The 21,573-nt window shown below is 36.1% G+C and overlaps 1 protein-coding gene across 1 annotated transcript; it reads left to right on the forward strand.

The window, feature by feature from the left end:
- The first annotated feature begins 39 nt into the window (after positions 1–39).
- On the forward strand, positions 40–21,328 carry LOC109064547 (CAP-Gly domain-containing linker protein 1-like). Its single transcript, XM_042765543.1, is given in 23 exon segments — positions 40–501; positions 1,917–2,087; positions 2,161–2,648; positions 2,731–2,855; positions 3,810–4,011; positions 4,093–4,290; positions 4,372–4,475; positions 4,594–4,654; positions 5,506–5,610; positions 6,820–6,948; positions 7,056–7,172; positions 8,151–8,208; positions 8,484–8,734; positions 9,679–9,741; positions 14,535–14,620; positions 17,116–17,221; positions 17,344–17,387; positions 18,668–18,728; positions 18,958–18,996; positions 18,999–19,113; positions 19,561–19,613; positions 19,702–19,814; positions 20,142–21,328. Coding segments are annotated over 22 exon segments (2,838 nt in total). The 5' UTR covers positions 40–501; positions 1,917–1,996; the 3' UTR covers positions 20,371–21,328.
- Positions 21,329–21,573: the final 245 nt, after the last annotated feature.

Genomic DNA, 21,573 nt, shown 5'->3' on the forward strand with positions numbered 1-21,573 from the left:
CTGATTTGACCACTAGTGGCCGCCACAGTACACTGACACCTTCCGGTCATATCCTTTCACAACAATTCAATCCAAAGATATGTCTGCGTTAACAAATTATTTATGAAAATATATTACAGAACTCCTATTGAGAAGTATGCATTGTTATCACAGGTCAACTAATTTCCCGTTTCCCCCCATCAAGAAATTGCAATGGCTTGAAAGACAATTGTTTTACAGTCAAACAAAAGTCCTCATGCATCATAAACCGACTTCTTCCCACTTACTTTGATGCCAGCCCGTTTTAATTGCTGTTGAACTTGCTCATTTACGTTACATTATTCAGATGTCATGTCAAAAGTCACTGTAATTAAAGTGTTTAGGTGCAGCTTTGTGTTGAACTGCCTCACCCATCATCATCATCATCGTCATCATCATCACTAGTATGAGATCATCCACACAAACGCGAAATCCTTTCATTTCTCTTATCACGGAGGAATGCTACGCATTAAAACGGTCCAGGTAAGAGAATATCATAACTTAATACCCTCTAAATCTCACAGCATTGTGTTCATTTGTGTCACATTTAGCGGATTTAGCTCCTCTGGCTAATGTCGGTTAGCAGACAGTTTGTTATGACGTGAAGAACACAGCCACGTAGAGACACAAACACACCGAAAACAGACATTTTCATATTTATTTTGAAGAACACAATGTAAAATTCGTGGATAGTTGTGATATTTGTTTTGATAGTTATCGTTCGGCTATTAACGTTAGCTTGCTAAATATAAACAATAATATTTAGTCATTTTTAACAGTCGAGTCCAAATTGATTGAAATAGCTGATTACTTACTGACATTAATAATTCTTATTTTAAATATTTAGATGCAAAAGTAGCCTGCAACTAACTTTATTTGCTCTCTCTTAAAATTAAATTAATAACCACTGATTTATTATTAAGTATATAATGTATATAGTATATAACGTGGTAACTTACAGCGGCTGTGTCAGATGATAATAGAGGTCCTCAAATACGCGGTACCATGGTAACGTTACTTTTTTAGATGTTAAAAAATCGTGAGTTGTTTATTGGTCAAGTTTTATTGTGTGTCATGTTGTGGATTAGTGTTGCTGGTTTTGTACTCAGGATTATCTGTCATTAGCTGACACAAATAGCCATGGTTACCATGGTAACAACAGTTCCCATAAAAATACCATGCCCACAGTTATTGTTTAGAATGTGACATCATCATCATAAATATGCATTCTTCCTAAAGCAGTCACTAACAAAAAAATACCATGGTACCACCATGCATTATGCATAAAATGGTAATCATTCAGTATCATGTTATGCATCAAAGAAATACCAACACACCCACCTAATGTTTTAAGGGGAAAGTAAGCTATTTCCTGTGAATGTGCCGGACTTCAGATTTATTAGCTGCTGTGGGTGAAAAACAGTGCTGTTAATGGTTCAAGTATTTGTGCAACAGTCCAGTTTGATTATGGTTACAATAATACATTTAAATCATATGATAACAAATACCAGTTTGTAGCAACAAGCTGCACAATAGACTGTTTTTTTTTTTTTTTTTTTTTTTTTTACAGCTAAAATAACTAAAAGCGGCTGACACAGGAAGCTTTGTGCATTGAAGTTATAAATGGTTGTGGGTGATTTAAAGTGGGTATGGAGTGAAAAATTTGCCATATCTATATTATAAATACATGTTATAGATCTTACCGTGAACATTTGAGTCTTGGCTTTTTCGATAATCACTCAAATGTACATCACAATACTAAAGAAATATGTGGCTATTTCTGTTTCATCATGACTTCACAATTATGATGGATAACACGGTACTTTGTATGTTTTTAGGGGCTCATCACACAATAAAACACCTAAACGCAATTGTGAATGTGTATTTCCTTCTGTTAGGGAATCTTATCTGGTCGGGGGGGTTGAAGTTTTTCCAGGCCCTTCAGGAATAGCACATTTGCGTGCATAAAGCAGGGAAAATGAGTGCGGGAAAGCCGAGTGGTCTCAGACCACCCACCAAGATTGGAAAACCAGCAGCTGTGACTCCAACCAAAACCTCGCCCACCTCAGGTGAGTCAGACATAGTTTACATAAGAAACACACTGATTCAGACCTGACGTGCTTGTATTTTGGCTGATTGTAGCTGGCGCCAAGGCTGTACCGTCTCCAACCTCTAATTCGGCCCAAGATGCTGCGCCAGATTTCTCTGTTGGTGAACGAGTTTGGGTCAACGGAAATAAACCTGGTTATGTGCAGTTCATCGGAGGGACCCAGTTTGCACCGGGCCAGTGGGCGGGAATAGTTCTAGATGAACCCATCGGGAAAAACGATGGCTCTGTGGCCGGAGTGTGCTACTTCCAGTGCGAGGACTTGCGAGGTTTATTTACTCGGCCCTCCAAACTGTCCCGCACTCCAGTGGCAGAGCGTGAGGCCAACGGCATGCAGACACCCGCCAACAAGACGTCCACCTCCCCTGCCAAAGATCCTGTTCCTGTCGCTCAAAGCACTAGTGCAACAACCAAGACCTCAACAAACCTAACCAGGGACGCCAGCGAGTCTGCATCCAATCTGTCTGAGACGGATTCGGCCAAGAAGTTGCAGCGGGAACTGAAGTTGGGTGATCGTGTGCTGGTACGGCCCATCTCTAGTTTGTCTTCATGCTTAGTGGCTCCTTGAGGGAAGTTTGAGGGAACGTTTTGCTTGCACTCCTCAGGTTGGTGGAACCAAGGCAGGTGTTGTGCGTTTTCTGGGCGAAACTGAGTTTGCGAAAGGTAATTGGTGTGGCGTCGAGTTGGACGAGCCTCTTGGCAAGAATGATGGGGCAGTGGCTGGTGCAAGGTAAGGCCACAGTTTGACAGAATTACATGAGATCAAACCATGGAAACAGAACGTTCTGTTTTTAAACACATTTATAAAAAAGATCTTTCAGGTCTTACTTATCTAGGCACAGTTTTAAAACACTCTTGAGATCTCCTTTGAAACCATAGAAGTAAAATGAGATTACAAGGGTCTTTTTTTCCAATGATTGTATATGTCATATACTTTATTTTTCATATTCAATTCCCTATGGAAAATAATAAAAAATATCCTTTTACTGTGTCACATTACGGAAGTTAAATTGTTGGTTAATGCTGTTTCATGTTGGTTTTAACCTCAGATTGCTCTAATTGAGCTATCTTATGGGTATGTACAGTTGGTTTGGAAAACTGTGAGCTAAATAACAAAGTAGATCAGTTTAAAAGTTAGGTCAGTAGAATTTTCTCATTTTTTTGAAAGAAAGAAAAAAATAATACTTGTATTCAACAAGGACACATTAAACCAAAAGTGATATTAAATAGATTTACAATGTTACAAATTTTCTTTAATGTCTTTATTTCAAATAAATACTGTTGTTTTGAACTTTCTATTTATCAAAAAATCCTGAAATCAAGGGTTTCACAAATATATTAAGCAGCATAACTGTTTTCAACATGGAAAATAATATGAAACGTTTCATGAGAGACGTATCAACATATTAGAATGATTTCTAAAAGATCATGTGACACTGAAGACTGGAGTAATGATGCTGAATATTCAGCTTTGATCACAGGAATAAATTACATTTTATAATATTATAAAATAGAAAAGAGTTAATTTAAAGTTTAATAATATTTTACTGATGTTTTTAGTGTAGTTTTGATGAAACAAATGCAGCCTTGTAGCAAAAGAGACTTCTTTTAAAAACATTTAAATGTCATACCGACTCCAGACTTTTGAACAGTAGTAGTATATCTTTATGCTTCACTCCTGTAGGTATTTCCAGTGCCTACCAAAGTATGGACTGTTCGCTCCTACACACAAAGTCACCCGCATTGGATTCCCATCCACCACTCCTGCTAAATCCAAAGCCTCCAGGCGCAGGTCGACCCTAAAGAACAGCCCCAGCGCGTCCTCCATCAGCTCCCTCAGCTCTGTCACCTCCTCAGTTGGAGGCAAACCCAGCCGAGCAGGCCTGGTACAGTCCCAAATCTTTCATTCACAGAATACGCTTTCCTCCAAAAATTATGTGAAGTAATACCCGTAAATAATCTCTCAGCTCACAGAGACGTCGGCTCGGTATGCACGGAAGATCTCAGGCACCACGGCCCTGCAGGAGGCCCTAAAGGAGAAGCAGCAGCACATCGAGCAGCTCCTGGCCGAGCGGGACCTGGAGAGGACGGAAGTGGCACGAGCCACAAGTCATGCTGGAGAGGTGCAGCAAGAGCTGGCGCTGCTCAGACAGGGCCGAGAACAGGTCAGTTCTATAGGGTCATGTAAAAGTCGTCTTTGGGATAATAAACAAGAGACTGAGATTCATATGAGCATTTTTTTTTAATACGCTCTGGAGATGGAAGCCAAGTTGGACCAGTTGCGCAGACTCGTGGAAACTGCAGACAGAGATAAAGTGGAACTGATGAATCAGCTGGAAGAGGAAAAAAGGTAACCCCCTATAATTAAAAATATCTTGCATATAAATTGATTGCTGTAGAGGAAGATGCAGTATTTTGAACATGTGAGGAAACATTTTAGGGCTTGAAGTGTACGTTTTGTCCCACAGAAAAGTGGAGGACCTGCAGTTCAGTGTAGAGGAAGCTTGCATTACCAAAGGTGACCTAGAGGTAAAGTGATCCTATCATATACATTTACATAGAAAGAAACTGAATATTAGTGGACCGGCGCAGTCACCTGTCTTTAACACATCAGTCTGTGTCAGAAAATGATCAGTATCTTTTATACTTCTCTTTTAGCAAGACAGCAAGGCATACATCATCTTTTAATCACAGGAGAAAAGTAGATATATGTAAAGATTACTTTTAAAGTGATAAATAGATTCATTCATTCATTAATTCAGTGATATATAGGTATATAAAGGTTTTTGCATATGAACGACCACTAGATACACTAGATACATAATTTCATTTGCTGATTTTGTCTCAAGATCAAATCATGTTATTATATGAAGATCAAGTTCTTCAAAAATATATTTAGAGAAGTTTTTTTCAAACAAGATCTATTCATCCTTCTTTCATAAGTAATAAACGGTGCATCACTTCTGTTTATAGCTCTTTGACTCTTTGATTTGACTCTTTATTCTTTGATGCTTCATTCATCTTATTCTTTTTATTTGTACAGTCATTCACTTTTTTTATCCCTGCATTCTTCATTTTTTATCTTTTATCACATTCACACATTTCTTTCCTTCCTTCATTCTTTTATGATTGACCTCTTCCATCTTTCTTTCATCGGCCGTTCTTTGACCCACATTTGTTTCATGTGATTGTGTTCTTGTTTTGTTTTTTGATGCAATCTTCCGTCTTCACGCCTCTCTGTGTGTGTGCTGTCTTTGTCCTCATTCATAGAGGAGGATGATGTCAAGGTCTGCATGAATCTCTTCGTACTTGGCTTTTGGCTGGCACGTGACTGCGCCATTGGTGTTGTCACTCTCTTTTCCTCTTCTTTCTACTAACAGACGCAGACCAAACTGGAGCATGCCCACATTAAGGAGCTCGAACAGAGTCTTCTCTTTGAAAAGACCAAAGCAGACAAACTCCAGAGGGAGTTAGAGGATCAATCTGTCAGATGGGAGGGTGAGAGAGATTTCTCTTGGGGTTAATGTCAGATCATCATGAACGGAAGTGATTGGAAGTAGGGCTGCACGATTAATCGCATGCATTTGTCATGCGTGTGTCATCAGTAAAGCCGGTTCCGTGATTAGCGGAAATGTGATGTCACCTGTTTTCAAACGGGAGCGGCAGTTGGGACACAGAGCCGTAGTTCACTGACAAGCTTATTCTGTTCATAATTTAATCGCATTCGATTATCCACGATATTGGTAGCTTGTCAGGAACTATGGCTCTGTCACTGAACTCCCGTGCATCTGAAAACAGGTGACGGATATTTACCGCTAATCACGGAACCAGCTTTACTGATGAGACACGCATGACAACATGATGGATTGAGGTAGGTCACGGAAGTGATTTTGCTTATTTTGGGAAAGTGATTTTTTTTTTTATTCCATCATCTATACAAGTAATTCACCAACCCAAAATCAACAAAACATAATAAAAAACAAAATCAAGTAAAAATAATAAAAAAAAATTTTTCAAAAAGAATATATATATATATTTTTTTAGGTCCATGTAGTTTTTTTTCTTGACTTTTTTAAGCACAATTCTCAGAAGCCTTATGTAATGTGGGAAAAATATGAATTAAATTATAAAATGCATTTTATAAGTATATTTGTAGGCTTACACTTCTGTTCAAAATGTCTCATCTGCAAAAAAAAAAAAATATTATAAGAACAAAAATACAGTCATATTATTAAAAACAATATCAATTCAAAATAAATAATATAATATATAATAAAAAATAATACCTCAAATAAAAATAACTGTTTGAATATATTTTAAGATGTAATTTATTCCTGTGACGTAAAAGCTGAATTTTCAGCATCATTACTCCAGTCTTTAGTGTCACATGATCCTTCAGAAATCATTCTAACATGCTGATTTTCTGCCCAGAAAACATTTCTTGTTGTTATCAATATTAAAAACTATGGAAGCTTGTTTTCACTATTTGCTGCAGAATTTGTTATAGATTTATGCTCAAAATTGATACAAAATCTCTGAACAGTAAAAACAGTATTTTAGTAAACCGTATTCCCACATGACCATAATGTCTGAAATTGATCTAATTTGATGAATGCAGAAAAGATCTAGTTTGTTTAATGCCTTTAGTTTTACCACGATACCAGTGGTTGATGAAGTGTCGTGTCCTGGTGTAGGTGGCCACGGTGTCCGAGCGCTCCAGGATCATGGAGCTGGAAAAGGAAGTGTCTGACCTGCATCTTCAGCTGAGAACTCTCCGAGCCGAGACCGCGGGATCAGCCTCACCTCCATTACAAGACAAAAAGGTCTGTTCAGCCCCCTCCTCAAATCCAACTAACAAGATGCATTATGACATGTGATTGTACACCGGAAGACATATGCATCATAAGAACTGATCTTTGTGTTCTTATAGATCAAGGAGTTGAACTTTGAGTTAGAGAATAGACAGAAGGAAGTTATCCTGTTCCAGCAGAAACTCGCCTCCTCTGAACAGGATAAAACATCCCTCCAGGAGCAGCTGCAAGATCTGGTACTCGGCACTAATGCTGCTTGTTTACTAACCTGAAATAGCCTGGTTTTTATTTCGCATTTCTTTTTTAAGATTTAATGACTTGTCCTTTACTTTTTAAGCCTCCCTTCAGCCCTTGTGCTGTTCATCCCTTCAGCCCATATGGTGATCCAATAACGGATTTTTATATTATTGAATTATTTAAATGTGCCGGGGGATGCATACATTTCTCTAAAATTAAGTGTTCTATCATTACAAAATCATGTCTTTTAAGCCAATAAGTCATAAGAAGTCATACATCAATGTGATTTTTACTATGGTTGAGAGGTACTGTATGGTTAGACTTTACTTGAAGCAGCAATAGCAATATGATAAAAGGCACCAAGTACTTGAATTTAATGACATTAATTATCAATTATGAAAATAAAGCACATTTATATAAAATCTCTATGTAAATAAATGGATGTGATATATATAAAATAAACCAAAGCACGCTATTTTATTTAATTTTTTATAATTTTTCAGTTTAATGCTTGAATTTAATAACATTATCACAATAAACAGTTCTTTTGCAAAATCAAGCACATTTATATAAAATTTCTATATATATAAAGTGATGTAATATACACACTGAAATTGGTCTAGAAACAATTTAAACTCAGAAATTGCTAGCATATTTCACAAATAATTACAAAGAAATGCATTGAATTAAACTTTAAATTTTGAAGCAGAAAGAGTGAAATAGGGTTTTCTTTTTATAACTTTGAAAAATCATTTTTTACACTGTATGTGTGTGCATGTTTGTATTTATACTTATAAAATAAACATCAGATCTTTCTTTTATTTTTAGTTTAATACTCAAGTATGAGACAGTAATAATAACCCTTGTCTGCAGAATAACAAATACATATTTTAAAAATGCACATAAAACAAACCAAGGTAAACCTGGTTTTTCCTTTTGGTCAACCTGTTGTACCAATTCTTTATGTTTGATTTCAGAAACAGAAACTCGACACAGCAGCAGAGGACAATAATAAAGCAACACTAGCCATGCAAGGTAAGCAAAACTTAAATTCTCAATAACTACTGTTACGCATCTGCACTGATATTTGCATCCCTAGCATGTGAACCTGTGCCAACGTGAACCGCTTTGAGCTGTCATTTTTGCATGCTCTTGAGATAAACCAGCCGTTCCCAGCAGAGCCATAATACACGACGACACACTTTTACTTGCTCAGTAATCCAGTTTGGGTGAAAGTTTGTGGAAAATGATCATATTAGCACAAATACTGCTGCATGAGCTCCTCTATGACTACTTCTGTGTGGCGCCAGAAATAGAAAGGAACATGAAAATGCAGAAAGAGAAGCTGGACCAGGTGTCCATGGAGAAGGAAGTGCTGCAGAGGGATGTGGCCGTCCAGCAGCACCAGGTACAGGCGAAGGATGAAGAGAGAGATCTTCAGATAAAGGAGCTGAAGGAGAAGTTGGGCCGAACAGAAGGAGAGTTGAACAGAATCACAGAGAGGAGTGCTGAGCTGGAGCGGCAGGGGGTGGAACTGAAAGCCTACAAAGACCAAACCCAGGTGACCAAATGACATTTGTAAAACATAGGCCCAGTAGCTCCTGCTGTTTTATGCACTGCAGGTCAAATGTTTGGGGTGGGTAAGATTAAGATGTTAATGTTATTTGTAGCATATTAGAATGATTTCTGAAGATCATGTGAGACTGAAGACTGGAGTAATGGCACTGAAAATTCAACTTTCCCATCAAAGGAATACATTTCATTTTTAAAATATATTTAAGAATAAAAAGATATTTTAAATTGCAATAATATTTTACAATGTTTTTCCTGTATTTTTGTTAAAACAAATGCAGCCTTCGTGAGCAGAAGAGACGACTTTTTAAAAACATTAGTAAAATCTTAATTACGCCAAACTTTTAACCAGTAGTGTTTTCTATAGTTTCCAAAATACCATAGTTCAGTTATTTTACACTGATTGATGAAGATTGTATATTTATTTATTGTGATGTTACAGTTAATTTTTTTTGAGAGAGAGAAATTAATACTTTTATTGATCAAGGATGCATTAAATTGATCAAAAGAGACAGTACAGTCATTCATAATGTTACAAAACATTTATATTTCAAATAAATGCTGTTTTTTTTTAGCTTTCTATTCATCAAAGAATCGTTGAATCCTTTCTTGAGCAGCAAATCAGCATATTAGAATAATTTCTGAAGGATCATGTGACACTGAAGACTGGAGTAATGATGCTGAAAACTCAGCATTGATCACAGGAATAAATTGTTTTAAAATATAAAAATAGAAAACACTTTTCTTAAATAGTAATAATATTACACAGTTGTTGTTTTTTTACTATATGCTTTATCAAATAAATGCAGCCTTGGTAAGCAGAAGAGATTAATTTCTTTCAAAACATTAAAAAAATCTTACCAACCCCAAACTTTGAATGGAAGTGTATATTTGAGCACATGACTAACTAGAGGCTTACTCGCACTCAAACAGAGTTTACAGTCTGATGAAAAGCTGGAGCAGATGATGACGAGGAATAAGGAATTGCAGGAGGAGGTAAATATGCTTTACTCTTCATATCATAAATATAAACAGTGATTCCTGGTTACTTTCAAGTCGTATCTGATGTCTGTAAGGGACTTGGAAGGGTGTGAATAATTCAGTTATTTGAATTAGTGTATACCAGTTCAAAAGTCACCTCCGTGTTGCTAGGATGTCATAAGTGGTTGCTAGGGTGCTCTGGGTGGTTGCTAGGTGGTTGCTCACTGGATCTCCTTCAGAGGTCACATGATTTAAAGTATTCATGTTCATACAATAGCACTGGTGTATGTTGAAGTTTAATACTTAGTGTTAGTTTGTTCAAATCACTAATCTTACTTAACAGTGATCATTATGCTCAGCTTAGCAGACAGCAGTAATAATCATTAAAATTGCTAGAAGAAATCTCATTTAGGACGACAATAGCTGCTCTAAAAATTATGACATTAAAGTAAAAAAAAATAGTTCACCCAAAATTGAAAATTTGCTGTAAATGTACTCACTCTCAGGACATAGATATAGATTTGTTTCTTCACCTGAACATATTTTTAGCGTTACATCACTTGTTCACCAATGGATCCTCTGCAGTGAATGGGTGCCGTCAGAATGAGAGTCCAAACAGCTGATAAAAACATCACTATGATCCACAAGTAATCCACACCACTCCAGTCCAGCTTGAGAAGAATAGAATGTTTTTGTGTTTGTAAGAACAAATCAGTCGAGATGGTTATAGAGGACTTCGGCCATTTCCATAATTGTAATAACGCTTCTCCAGTTGTCCCCTGTTACTCACATCAATATCACCCACATATTTGCACTGTCCTGGAGAACTTAAGCATTATATTTTAATATTTTTATCGTGACTCATACAACAAAAATTCATCACATCACAACAAGAGGACTCGTATTTTAATTGTACTTTTCTTACAAACATGCATCTTATCACTTCACACTTGTGGATGATGTATGGAGTGGTCTGATTACTTGTGTTTTGTGCCAGACAGCTGTTTGGACTCTCATTCTGACGGCACCCATTCACTGCAGAGCATCCATTTATGAGAAGATGATGGAATGCTACATTTCTCCAAATCTGTCCAGATGAAGAAACAAACTCATCTACATCTTGGATGGCAGTAAAATTTTAATTTTTGAGCGAACTATTCCTTTAATTACTGCTGTCAGCATGATGTTGAACCCAAAATATTTTGTTTACATGTGAAACATCAAGTAGTATCATTAAAACATTTAGTATTTGTTGCTGAATAAACACGTTTACTTAGGAGACAAGCAGAGATTTTTCACAGTGTAACTGTACTGTTACTGACATAATGGTTCAGACACACTGTTAATTCGTGCACGAGTCCTCTACATCTGACCGCCTGCAGGCTGCATGTAAAGCATGTTCTGTGTGCTCATACGTGGCCTTACATAATCACTCCGATGGCCTGCAATTCTCCGAAGAGACTTGCCTCCTTGGGTTGTGCGTTTTGCATACGACAAGACTGTGTGAAAGAGTAACAGGTCTTCTTATGTCACTGGTGCTCAAGTGAAAGGTCTTGCTTGATTCAGCATCTGTATTAAAGAGACTCTCCTGCAGTGGTTCAGATGGTGTTGTTGGTTCAGTCTGTGATTATATTGGGAGTTCGCTTGTGATGCACCGATGCAACTGAAAATATTAAGGCAAAAATGAGTATGAGTAAATTATGATAGAATTAAAATTTTTGGATGAACTGTCCGTTTAATGTATTTTGGTTTCTATATTGAAATAGACTACCTTATTGTGACCTCATTTTGGACTTTTGTCCCCTTAAGGTTTAAAAAAAGTAGAGTTATTGTAGGTTACCCTGAATTTCATTCTTTTTTTTTCTTGTCATACAGGGAGTGAAGTCTCTTGCTTATCCTGTGCTGCAGCTTTTTTTAGAAAATGCACAGCTGTGCAGAGGTTTGAGACTATGTATAGTTTTTCATGCATATGTTCACCGAGGCTGCGTTAATTTGATCAAAAATACAGTAAAAACAAAGATACTGTGAAATATTATTACAATTTGAAATACCTGTTTTCTGTCTGAATATATTTTAAAATATTTTATTTCTGTGATCAAAGCTGAATTTTCAGCATCATTACTGGAGTCTACAGTGTCACATGATCTTTCAGAAATCATTCTAATATGTTTATATTATATTTATATTTATTATATGTATTTATTCATCAAATGAACCGAATATAGAGGCTTTGCTCATGCAAGCATTTCCATTTCTCTGATGTCACCAAAGACAAACATGTATCATCATGTAGAGACGGCTAATTCAGGATGAATGAGAATAGGCAGATGACGTAGAACAGCAGAAGGAGGGGGGCGGACAGCAGGGGGATGTCGAGAGGGGCGGGGCTTGTCGTGCTTTTATAATGAAGCTGCCCTATGTGACGGTTTTCAGAGCGTGTGTTTGTGCAAACGTGAGCGTGTGCTGGAACGCCAGCAGAGCGAGAGCTCAATCCTCTCTCTTGCTGCAGGGGGCCGTAGGGGGATGTTTTATTGATAGGGCACATTTGTTTGGAAAAAACAGGAAAGAGACAGCACCATGAATGTGACAGCGCTCCAACAGAACTACACAGACAGCGTTTATAGCTCTCTGTGCCAGGTAAAGATCGCTCTTCTGTAGTGCACTTAGCAGGGATGCATGATACTGTATATCGGAGACCATGTTAGTATTCAGGAATATTAGCATTTTTTTTAAATATTGGAATTGGGTTAGGATGATATTGAAACTGGATAATATATAAGGGCTTATTTTTTCCCAATTTAAATTAATTTTATATCATGCATGTTTTGGTTACATTTGAAGCGTGTATAATTCTAGATTGGATGTTTAATGTGAGTGTTGTTTGATGATGTTGTTGTTGTTGTTTTCTTCCAATGTATTGATTTCCGAATTTTGGCCAGTGACAGAAATTAACTTGGTTATTAAGTTAAAATATTGATTCACTAGAGTTTATCTGTAGGAGCAATTATGTGGAAGTACTGTACACAATGTAAATATTTATTTTTTTAGGAGCTAAGTTTATGATTTTCTAACCAGTTTTATAACCATAAAACACCTCAGGTACTTTAATTTAATCAATACATTGAAATAAATTCTCCATCTGAATAATTACAATAATTTGTTAGGCTTATAAGAAAATTTGAGAAGAATATCTAATGTTACCAAAAAATAAAAAAAATGTACAGTGCAGTTTTTCCTCACATTTTGAATTTTGGTGGCATTTTCCCTGATTTTGTCCATTATGTTGGATGTTGGTGATGAGCATAAAAATAATTTTCAGCTATGTATTTATGTATTTGTTTTTTGTTTAGTTTTTTCCTTTATGATTTTTGAGATGATTTTTTTTAATGCATAAAAGGAAAGAAAATACTTTGTGTCGCTATATCTTTTGCATGCTATTTCTTTGAGTAATGGAGATGTTAAGCTGTGGACTTTGACCTGAAGAATGCTTTCACATGTCTGAGTCTGAATGAAATGGTTGTTTGATGACATTTTCATTCATTGATGACAGTATTATTCCTCCATCATCACGGATTCTCTCAGGCTTTCTGAATGTAAACACTAAATCACTCAGAGATATCAGCGCAGGCAAATCTCTGCTGATTCATAATAAAACATTAATGCTGGTTCTTGGCATGTAGATGATATTAATTATGGGCTTGGCCAGCTGTGGGCGCTTGTGCTGAAGAGTGTTATTAATGCTTCAGTCTGATGTTGTGATGGGATTGAGTTATGGGTCTCGTGGGAACATTAATCTGACTTCACCAGATGTGATGATCTGACATTACTCCTAAAATGTGATTCTTGATCACATTCTTGATGATTTTCTCAAGCTCTCAGTGATTGTACTTTATAAACAGACAGTTTTGTTTTTCTCATTTTAGAGGTGTTTGCCAAAGCAAGCATCAATAATATTATTACTCATGCTTAGATTAAGGTATTTGTTTCACTCTCTAGCACTTAAAGTTTAGCATGTAACTTCAAATTTTTGTTCTTCAGAAACAATTAGTACTTCAGCGTGTGTCTAGTTGAGGAGAAATGTCTGATTTTACAATTTTTGGAAGTTAAAAAACACCTAGGACACATTTGTGCACAATCACATTATTAATATCATGAAAATTGAATGCTTTCCCCAGTGTTATCATAGTATCTGTTCATATTTAATAAACTTTAATTTTTTTTAAGTTGTATTTATTTTATGTTTAAGTAACTTAATGTGCTTTTGTAATTTATTTAAATTGTTTCTATTTAGCTTTAATTTTTATTATTAGTAATTTTAGTACTTCAAGTTAAACCTTTTATTTCTGTTAGAAAATTTCTACATTTCATGTATGTTTTTAATCTAATATTCATATTTATTGTTTGTTTGTTTAACAATAACAACACTAATTTTCCCCAGAATTCTCATGGATATTTTACTTACATAAAAAAGAAGTACTGAAATAAATATATTTTGCATAAATGAGCATAAATATTATTTAATAATATTATAAAAAAATAACTTTTTTTTTCCACTTTGCAGTTATTTTAGGGTAATAAGAATCTGAAGTGAAGTGTGCTTTAATTATCTTTAAAATTGTTAAAGAATGCACATAAAAGATGGTCCTTAAATATTATTAATAGTATTTTGCAATATTTCTTTATGCAAAATACATGTTGTTGAACGGTCTCATGACATTCACGCCAATACATTTAGTCCAAAACCATGTAATGTTTTTCTAAACCTTCTTCTTTCAGGTGATTTATTTGTCTTTTATCTCATCCACCAGCTTGAGGCCCTGAAGCAGCAGAAATCTCAGTATCAGGAGCAGCTGAGTTCAGAAACGCAGAACATTGACAGCCTCCACAAAGAAATGTGAGTCTTCTGCTGACGTGCACACATGCATTTTCTCTTTAGTGGCTCTTTCAATATTTATTTAGGACTTTTTGACACTTTCATCTATAGTGATACTAGTGAAAGGACCAGAAATAATAAGGAGGAGAGAAAATGACATGATCCAGCCTCAAATGTATTAGTTTGATGACCACTGAACAACAGCTGCAACAAATAGCCCCATTTAATGTCTTTCAGCTGCATTTTATTACATTGATTGTCTGCTTTGTTGGAGCTATAAAGGATCTTGATCTTAATTAGTCAGTTAAGTACCATGTTGGCGTCATTGTGGAGGTATAATTAGATCTGTGAGTCACAGAGTGACATCACAAGTCCACATTGTCACAACAGCTTTTATTTCTGAATAGCAACAGGTTGAATCTGGCTCGCAGCATTTTTAACATTCTGGATAATCAATAATGGAAAAAAATGTAAGGTAGAAACTGATTTTATACATCAGGAATTGACTGGATGATGAAAAGTGTCACTATGTGAAAGAAACATTTTTTATGTTTCTTTGTTTTTTATTTGTTTGCTAAATTAATTTTAAGCATTTAAGCAGAAACATTTAGATCAAAACAACAATGCAAGTTCTGACACATTGAGCGGTTGTGCTCACGTGCAATAAGAGTTTGAATCTGGCTTACTGCATTTCACATTCAGAAAAAAAAAATGTAGGGCAGAACCTGATTTGATCCATCAGTAATTGATTGGATGGTTAAAAGTGCCTTTATATGAAAGTGTTTGAAAAAGTAAGAGGGTTTGGTGACACTCACTAAAGAGATAAACACTTAAAATACCTTTTAAAAAATGTAATAAAATGTTTCACTTTTCATATTTAAGGGGATAGTTCACCCAAAAAATACAATTGTGTCTTTAATTACTCACCCTCATGTTGTTCCAAACCCGTAAGACCTTTATTCATCTTCAGAACACAAATTAAGATATTTTTGATAGACAGCAAGGGTTCAAACCACTGATGTCATATGGACTATTTTAACAATGTCCTTACTACGTTTCTGGGCCTTGAATGTGGTTGTTCCCTTGCTGTCTATGGAGGGTCAGAAAGCTCTCGGATTTCATCAAAAATATCTGAATTTGTTCCGAAGATGAATGAAGGTTACGGATTATCCCTTTAAGCACAATTTGTTTGCTTATTTGCAATAAATTGTCAATTTATTTAACCTTTTTTTAATTTTGAAAATGTTTGCATTTAAATTTTGTATTTGTTTGCAATATTAATTTAAAGCATTTAAGCAGAAACCTTCAGCTCAAAATTTCTTAATAGCATAAATGCACGTGTTCTGACCACAATGATCTTTTGTGCTCAAGTGATAATAGCTTGAATCTGGCTTGCAGCATATAATTCAGGATAATTAAATCAATAAAAAAAAAATTAGGGTAGAACCTGATTTTATACACCAGGAATTAAAATTAATTTTAAGCATTTAAGCCGAAACCTTTAATGAAAGGTTTGGTGATCCCCAATGAAAATATATACATGTAAAAAAAAAAAAAAAAATGCAAAAATAGTTTATTAAACTGTTTCACTTTTCATATTTAAAACCATTTATTTAAACAGTTTATTTTACAATAAAGCCAAAAAAAAAATTAATTTTAAGCATTTAAGCCGAAACCTTTAGCTCAAAATGCTTTTGCAATCTCAAGGAACACTTCTGGTGGTGTAAATGGGGTCCATTTTGAATTCATGTCGACTTTAAATTAAAGAGCCACAAACTGAAGCTCAAAGCCTTCATAACTCTAGCTGATTAGACACACTCCTTCAAGCCACGGTTGATCGACATGTCCAGCGAGTGACGGCTCCAGTGATGCGGACAGGTTCCTGCGTGGGAATTCCTCGAGGGAATTTTACGTAACTTTGTCTTTCCAGCTACGGCTGCTGTTTTGTGCCACGTGAGATCCGACGGAGTTCCTTTCATAACACTCTGTTGATCATCTGACGCTCATGAATATGTATCATGGTGTAGCTTATAATACTATATTTTTTTGGTATTCTTTATGGAAAAAAATATGTAATGTTTTATTAAACACAACATATTCTTTTTGAATTTATGGGGCTCTTTCAGTCTGTAGTGCATTTGTTCTCACAATTTTGAGACTTCACCTTGATTTTCCGCTTGCATTTTGAGCATGCATGATTTGATTTATTTCTGCATTATGATGCACTCTGGGTAAATATAGATTGGCTCATTCATTACACATGAGGAGGATGATGGAGACCTGTCTGAAGTTTTTTTTTTTTTTTTTACCAAGGCTGCATTTATTTGATCAGAAATACAATAAAAACAAAAATATTGTGAATATTCTTACATTTTTTTTTAAATACTCCAGTCTTCAGTGTCACATGATCCTACAAAATCATTGTAATATGCAGATTTGCTGCTCGAGAAACATATATGCTAGTCCTACATGATAGTATGGGCATTAACTCCCTCCTTATCTCTCTCTCTGTGTAGTGAGGAGCTAAAACTGTCAGCCAATCAGAAGTCTCAGATGCAGGTGTCGCTCCAGGTTGAGAAAGGTATATTGGCTCAGGAGATGGACGTCCACGCACAGCAGAAGGTGTTTATCTGTGTGTCTTTCCTTAGATATTTCCTGTCAGCTCTTCTGAACTGTGTTGCCCTGTGATGTTCTCCGTCAGTTTGAGGGATTGAGTTATCATGTATCATGTTTTTTTTTGGCAGCGTGGCAGTGAAGCTCTGACTAGCCAGCTGGAGATTACAGAGAGGTAAGCGCATGTCATTGACTCAGTATTAAGTTCATTCAATCAAATCAAGACAGAAATCTCGAAGCGGAAGCCTATGGCAAAAGTTGGTCTAAAAGCAAAAATTTAAAGCTTACTCACCCTCAGGCCATCCAAGATGTAAATTGAAAGTGATGTGACGTGTGGCCAAGTATTGTGGAATTGAGGGTGGAAGAGAGCACTGGTCATTCACTGCCCCCACCTACAATCCCTGCTGGTACTGAGACTCGAACCTGCAACCTTCGGGTTACGAGTCCAACTCTCTAAACATTAGGCCGTAACTGCCCATGTAGATGAGTTGTTTCTTCATCAGAACAGATTTGGAGAAATTTAGTGTTACATCACTTGCTCAGCAATGGATCCTCTGCAGTGAATGGGTGCCGTCAGAATGAGTCCAAACATCTGATAAAAACATCACAATAATCCACAAGTAGTCCACACCACTTCAGTCCAGCAGTAAATGTCTTGTGAAGCCAAAAGCATATTTTTAAGAAAAAAATCCATCATTAAGGTGTTTTAACTGTAAACCTTTGCTTCTGGCCAAAAAAACTCCATAATCCATAATAACACTTCCTCCAGTGAAAAAGTCCCTCTCCTGTTGTCTTCTCCCATTCACTATAGAGGATGTAATGCTAAATTTCTCCCAATCTGTTACAATGAAGAAACAAACTCATATACATCTTGGATGACCTGAGGGTGAGTACATTGTCAGCAAATGTTCATTTTTGGATGAAATCTTCATTTAAATTTCTTCACAAGCTTTCAAAAACTGAATTTATTACTTGTGGTTGTAAACAGCATGTCAGAGACACTTTTGATGGTGAAAATGGAGCTCTGTCTTAGTAATTGTTCAAATGAGAGCTGGATTTGAGATCACATGCACTCTGGAGGCTTTAAATATCATTTCATCCCATGGGAAATGAAGGCATTCAAAAAAGCTTGTCAGAAAATGTTCTTTACAGATCAGTGTTTTATGATGCATCAAGATTACCACATCTAGTGAGATGATCTGTTTACATGACTGCTGTTTAGTTGAAAAGCTCAAATAAAAAAGCTTTTGACTTCAGATCTATTGTTTTCCTCCACCCTAAAAATACTGCAGTCCCACTGGATGTCTGTTCATTTTTTTTTCCTGTTTTTCTGTAAGCTTTTAATCTTTGGAGCTCCATTGAGAGGTGGTATTATACATGTTCTCAGAGTCCATATGGCTTTTGTAACATGACTGTAAATCCAACCAGCTAGAGTGAGCTCTTCTGTACTCACAGGGAGAACTCCAATGCAATGATGTCTGATAAAGACAAAGAACTAGAGACACTACGCAATGAGGTAAGAGCTTTGAGTCTATCTAAACTTATGGATCATTCTTTAAAGTATGTTTTATACATTATGGACTGACTAAATTTGTCTGAAGTAAAAAGAATGTAGATTAATTTTATATGAAAACCCTGTTGTCTACAGCAGTTGTTCCTATTTTTTCTTTCTATATAAAACTTTGTACTGTGTTGTTCGCACTTAATATTGTCAGATAATGGAAAAAAATAATTTGTCATTACAGATTGCAGTGCTTCGTGTGGAAATGCCATGGCCAAGACGCTCCAGTCGGCCGTGAAGTCTCTGGAGAGGGACAAAGCCCAGCTGCAGAGCCGAGTGAACAGCCTGGAGCAAAAGCTGGAGGGACGGCAGACGGGGAACAGAGAGGAAGTCACTTCAGGTCTGTCAGCGTATTTATATTTGGAATGGAATGACAGCATGTTGCATTCTGTGCTATATACTGTATATTACCAGCTACTTAATCCACACTATTATTAAAAAGTTTGGGTTAAGTTTTTGTAATATTTTGAAAAAGTCTCTTCTGCTCGCCAAGCCTGCCATTATTTGATCAGTGATTTTGCATGATTGTTTTTTTTTTCTTTTCTTTTTTTAATCCAATTTTATGTAAAAAATATCTTCAGATTTGTTAAAAATTAAAGTTGCCTTTTCTTTAAATTAATTTGTTACACTGGAAATGGAAGTAGTATGAGTAATACAAATAGTACTATTATTGTTATTTCCAGTTGCAGTATGAAAAATGAATCTAAAAAAAAACAACGTACATTTTTAACAAATCTTCTTTAACTTAAATGGACTTCCAACATTTCAGCATTTGTCTCCTCTGTAGGTGATGCTGCTATAGACCAACTGAGAGAAGAGAAAGAGTTTGCTGAGGGACAGGTAAAACTCTTCTCCATATTTGGTAATGCTTTTAGAATATTATATGTGTAAACTTCTGAATTCTGCCATGTTTTCCTTCATGAATCAGATCAACTTCCTGAACTCAGTCATTGTGGACCTCCAGAGGAAGAATGAAGAACTAAAGGTGAAGCTGAAGAAAATGGCATTGACCGAGTTCAACGGAAATGATGAACTTGATGGGTGAGTCCAATTGAGTTTTGACATCTTGACGTTTTTTTTTTTTGTTTTTTTTTCTGTTTTAGTACATAAAGTTAAACTAAATGAAAATGAAAAGTGTCACACTTTTTTAAATATTTAAATATATATTTAAATATTTATTTCAGTTAACATTTATTTCAAGCACCATTTTTTGTTGTTTCATTTCTGTTAACTATAATAACCCTGGCACGTGGTCATGTTGTACATACTTGATTAGCATTGCGCTACTTGCATCTTCGTTGCTATTATTGTTTTTCTTCACAAAGGGTTTACAAAGAATACCATTTTTTTTAACCTCTTTCTCTCAAGTCTTGGTGAGGTCAACAAGAAGAAGAAAGCCCCACCACGTGTTTTCTGCGACATCTGTGACTGCTTCGACCTGCACGACACAGAGGACTGTCCGACACAAATGCAATCCCCAGACTCGCCTCCGCACACCACGTACCACGGGAGCCGCAGCGGTGAACGACCGTACTGCGACATCTGCGAGGCGTTCGGTCACTGGACAGACTCTTGCAACGATGACCAAACCTTCTGAACTTCCCCTCAACCCCTCGGCCTGTGAGCAGGCTATGCACAGATCGCTTTCGACAAGATTATACGCTATTTTTGTACACACCAGATATACATTTGAACCTCTTGATCATTCCCTAAACGAATCCGCCCAAATGAAGGCTAAAGTATGCTGCATTGATGGAATTTGAATTTTATGAAGGTGAGAGATATTTCTGTGTTATCAGTACTTTTTTGTATTTTGTAAGTTTTTCACTGTCCTGTGTGGATTGATCTAATGATGAATTACCAGCAAGAAATTTGGGAACGGTTTAGCGATACTTTGCAGTGTACTTAAAGCTGCTGTGTGTAATTTCTAGTGGCACAAAATGGAATGACTGTTTCCAAACAGGTTTCCTTCTCGCTACCATTGTAGCTCCGCCCCAAACTCACCCCATTGGTTGAGTCAGAAGTTGACTTTTCAGGACAGCAATGTTTTGAAAGCGCCACAAAGCTGCAGCCTGTGTTCGGATTGGTAAACTAGCATACTGCACACTAGTCAGTATACACTGAATACAGCCCACAATTTTTTAGATAGTATGTGAAATGGTACACATTATGCAACGATTAAAATTAAGCTAAGAAAGATTTTAATTTCAGCTTGTCCGTTACACACACAATTGATTCATGTCGAGCACATTGCATTGTGGGATCTGATGGTATACTGCACATTTTCACCCAGGTATTCTATGCATACAGAAATTATACATACTAGGCAGAATGTACATACTCTAGTATGGTAGTATGCTATTCCGAACATAGCCACATTTGCACTTTTCTGTAATTCGCCCTACGAATGGTTTACTTACAGTTGTCTCTGCATATTAAACCAGGATATAAGATTTTAATGAAGTTATTTTAATAAAACAAATTTACACACTTCACAGACACAAAATGGTACAACCAGTGCACCAAACAAAGCTGAAGCTAACCACTATTAACTTATTGCACTTCTCACTTTAAATGTATACAGCACATGAGTTTAACTGCCATTGTTTGGAAGCAAGTTATTTTTACTGTTAAATGTCAGACATATAGTTATAATATTTCCATACAAATAATCTTTCCAATTCAAACTTTAAAAACACCAAACAAAAGGCCTATTCACACCAACTCCGAATTTTCGGCACAAAATAAATGCATGGAAAGATTTTAAGATTAAACCTTTGTGTACTAATTCAAGATTTAT

The sequence above is a fragment of the Cyprinus carpio genome, chromosome A10 (genome assembly GCF_018340385.1).
Source record: "Cyprinus carpio isolate SPL01 chromosome A10, ASM1834038v1, whole genome shotgun sequence".
Classification (NCBI taxonomy): Eukaryota; Metazoa; Chordata; class Actinopteri; order Cypriniformes; family Cyprinidae; genus Cyprinus; species Cyprinus carpio.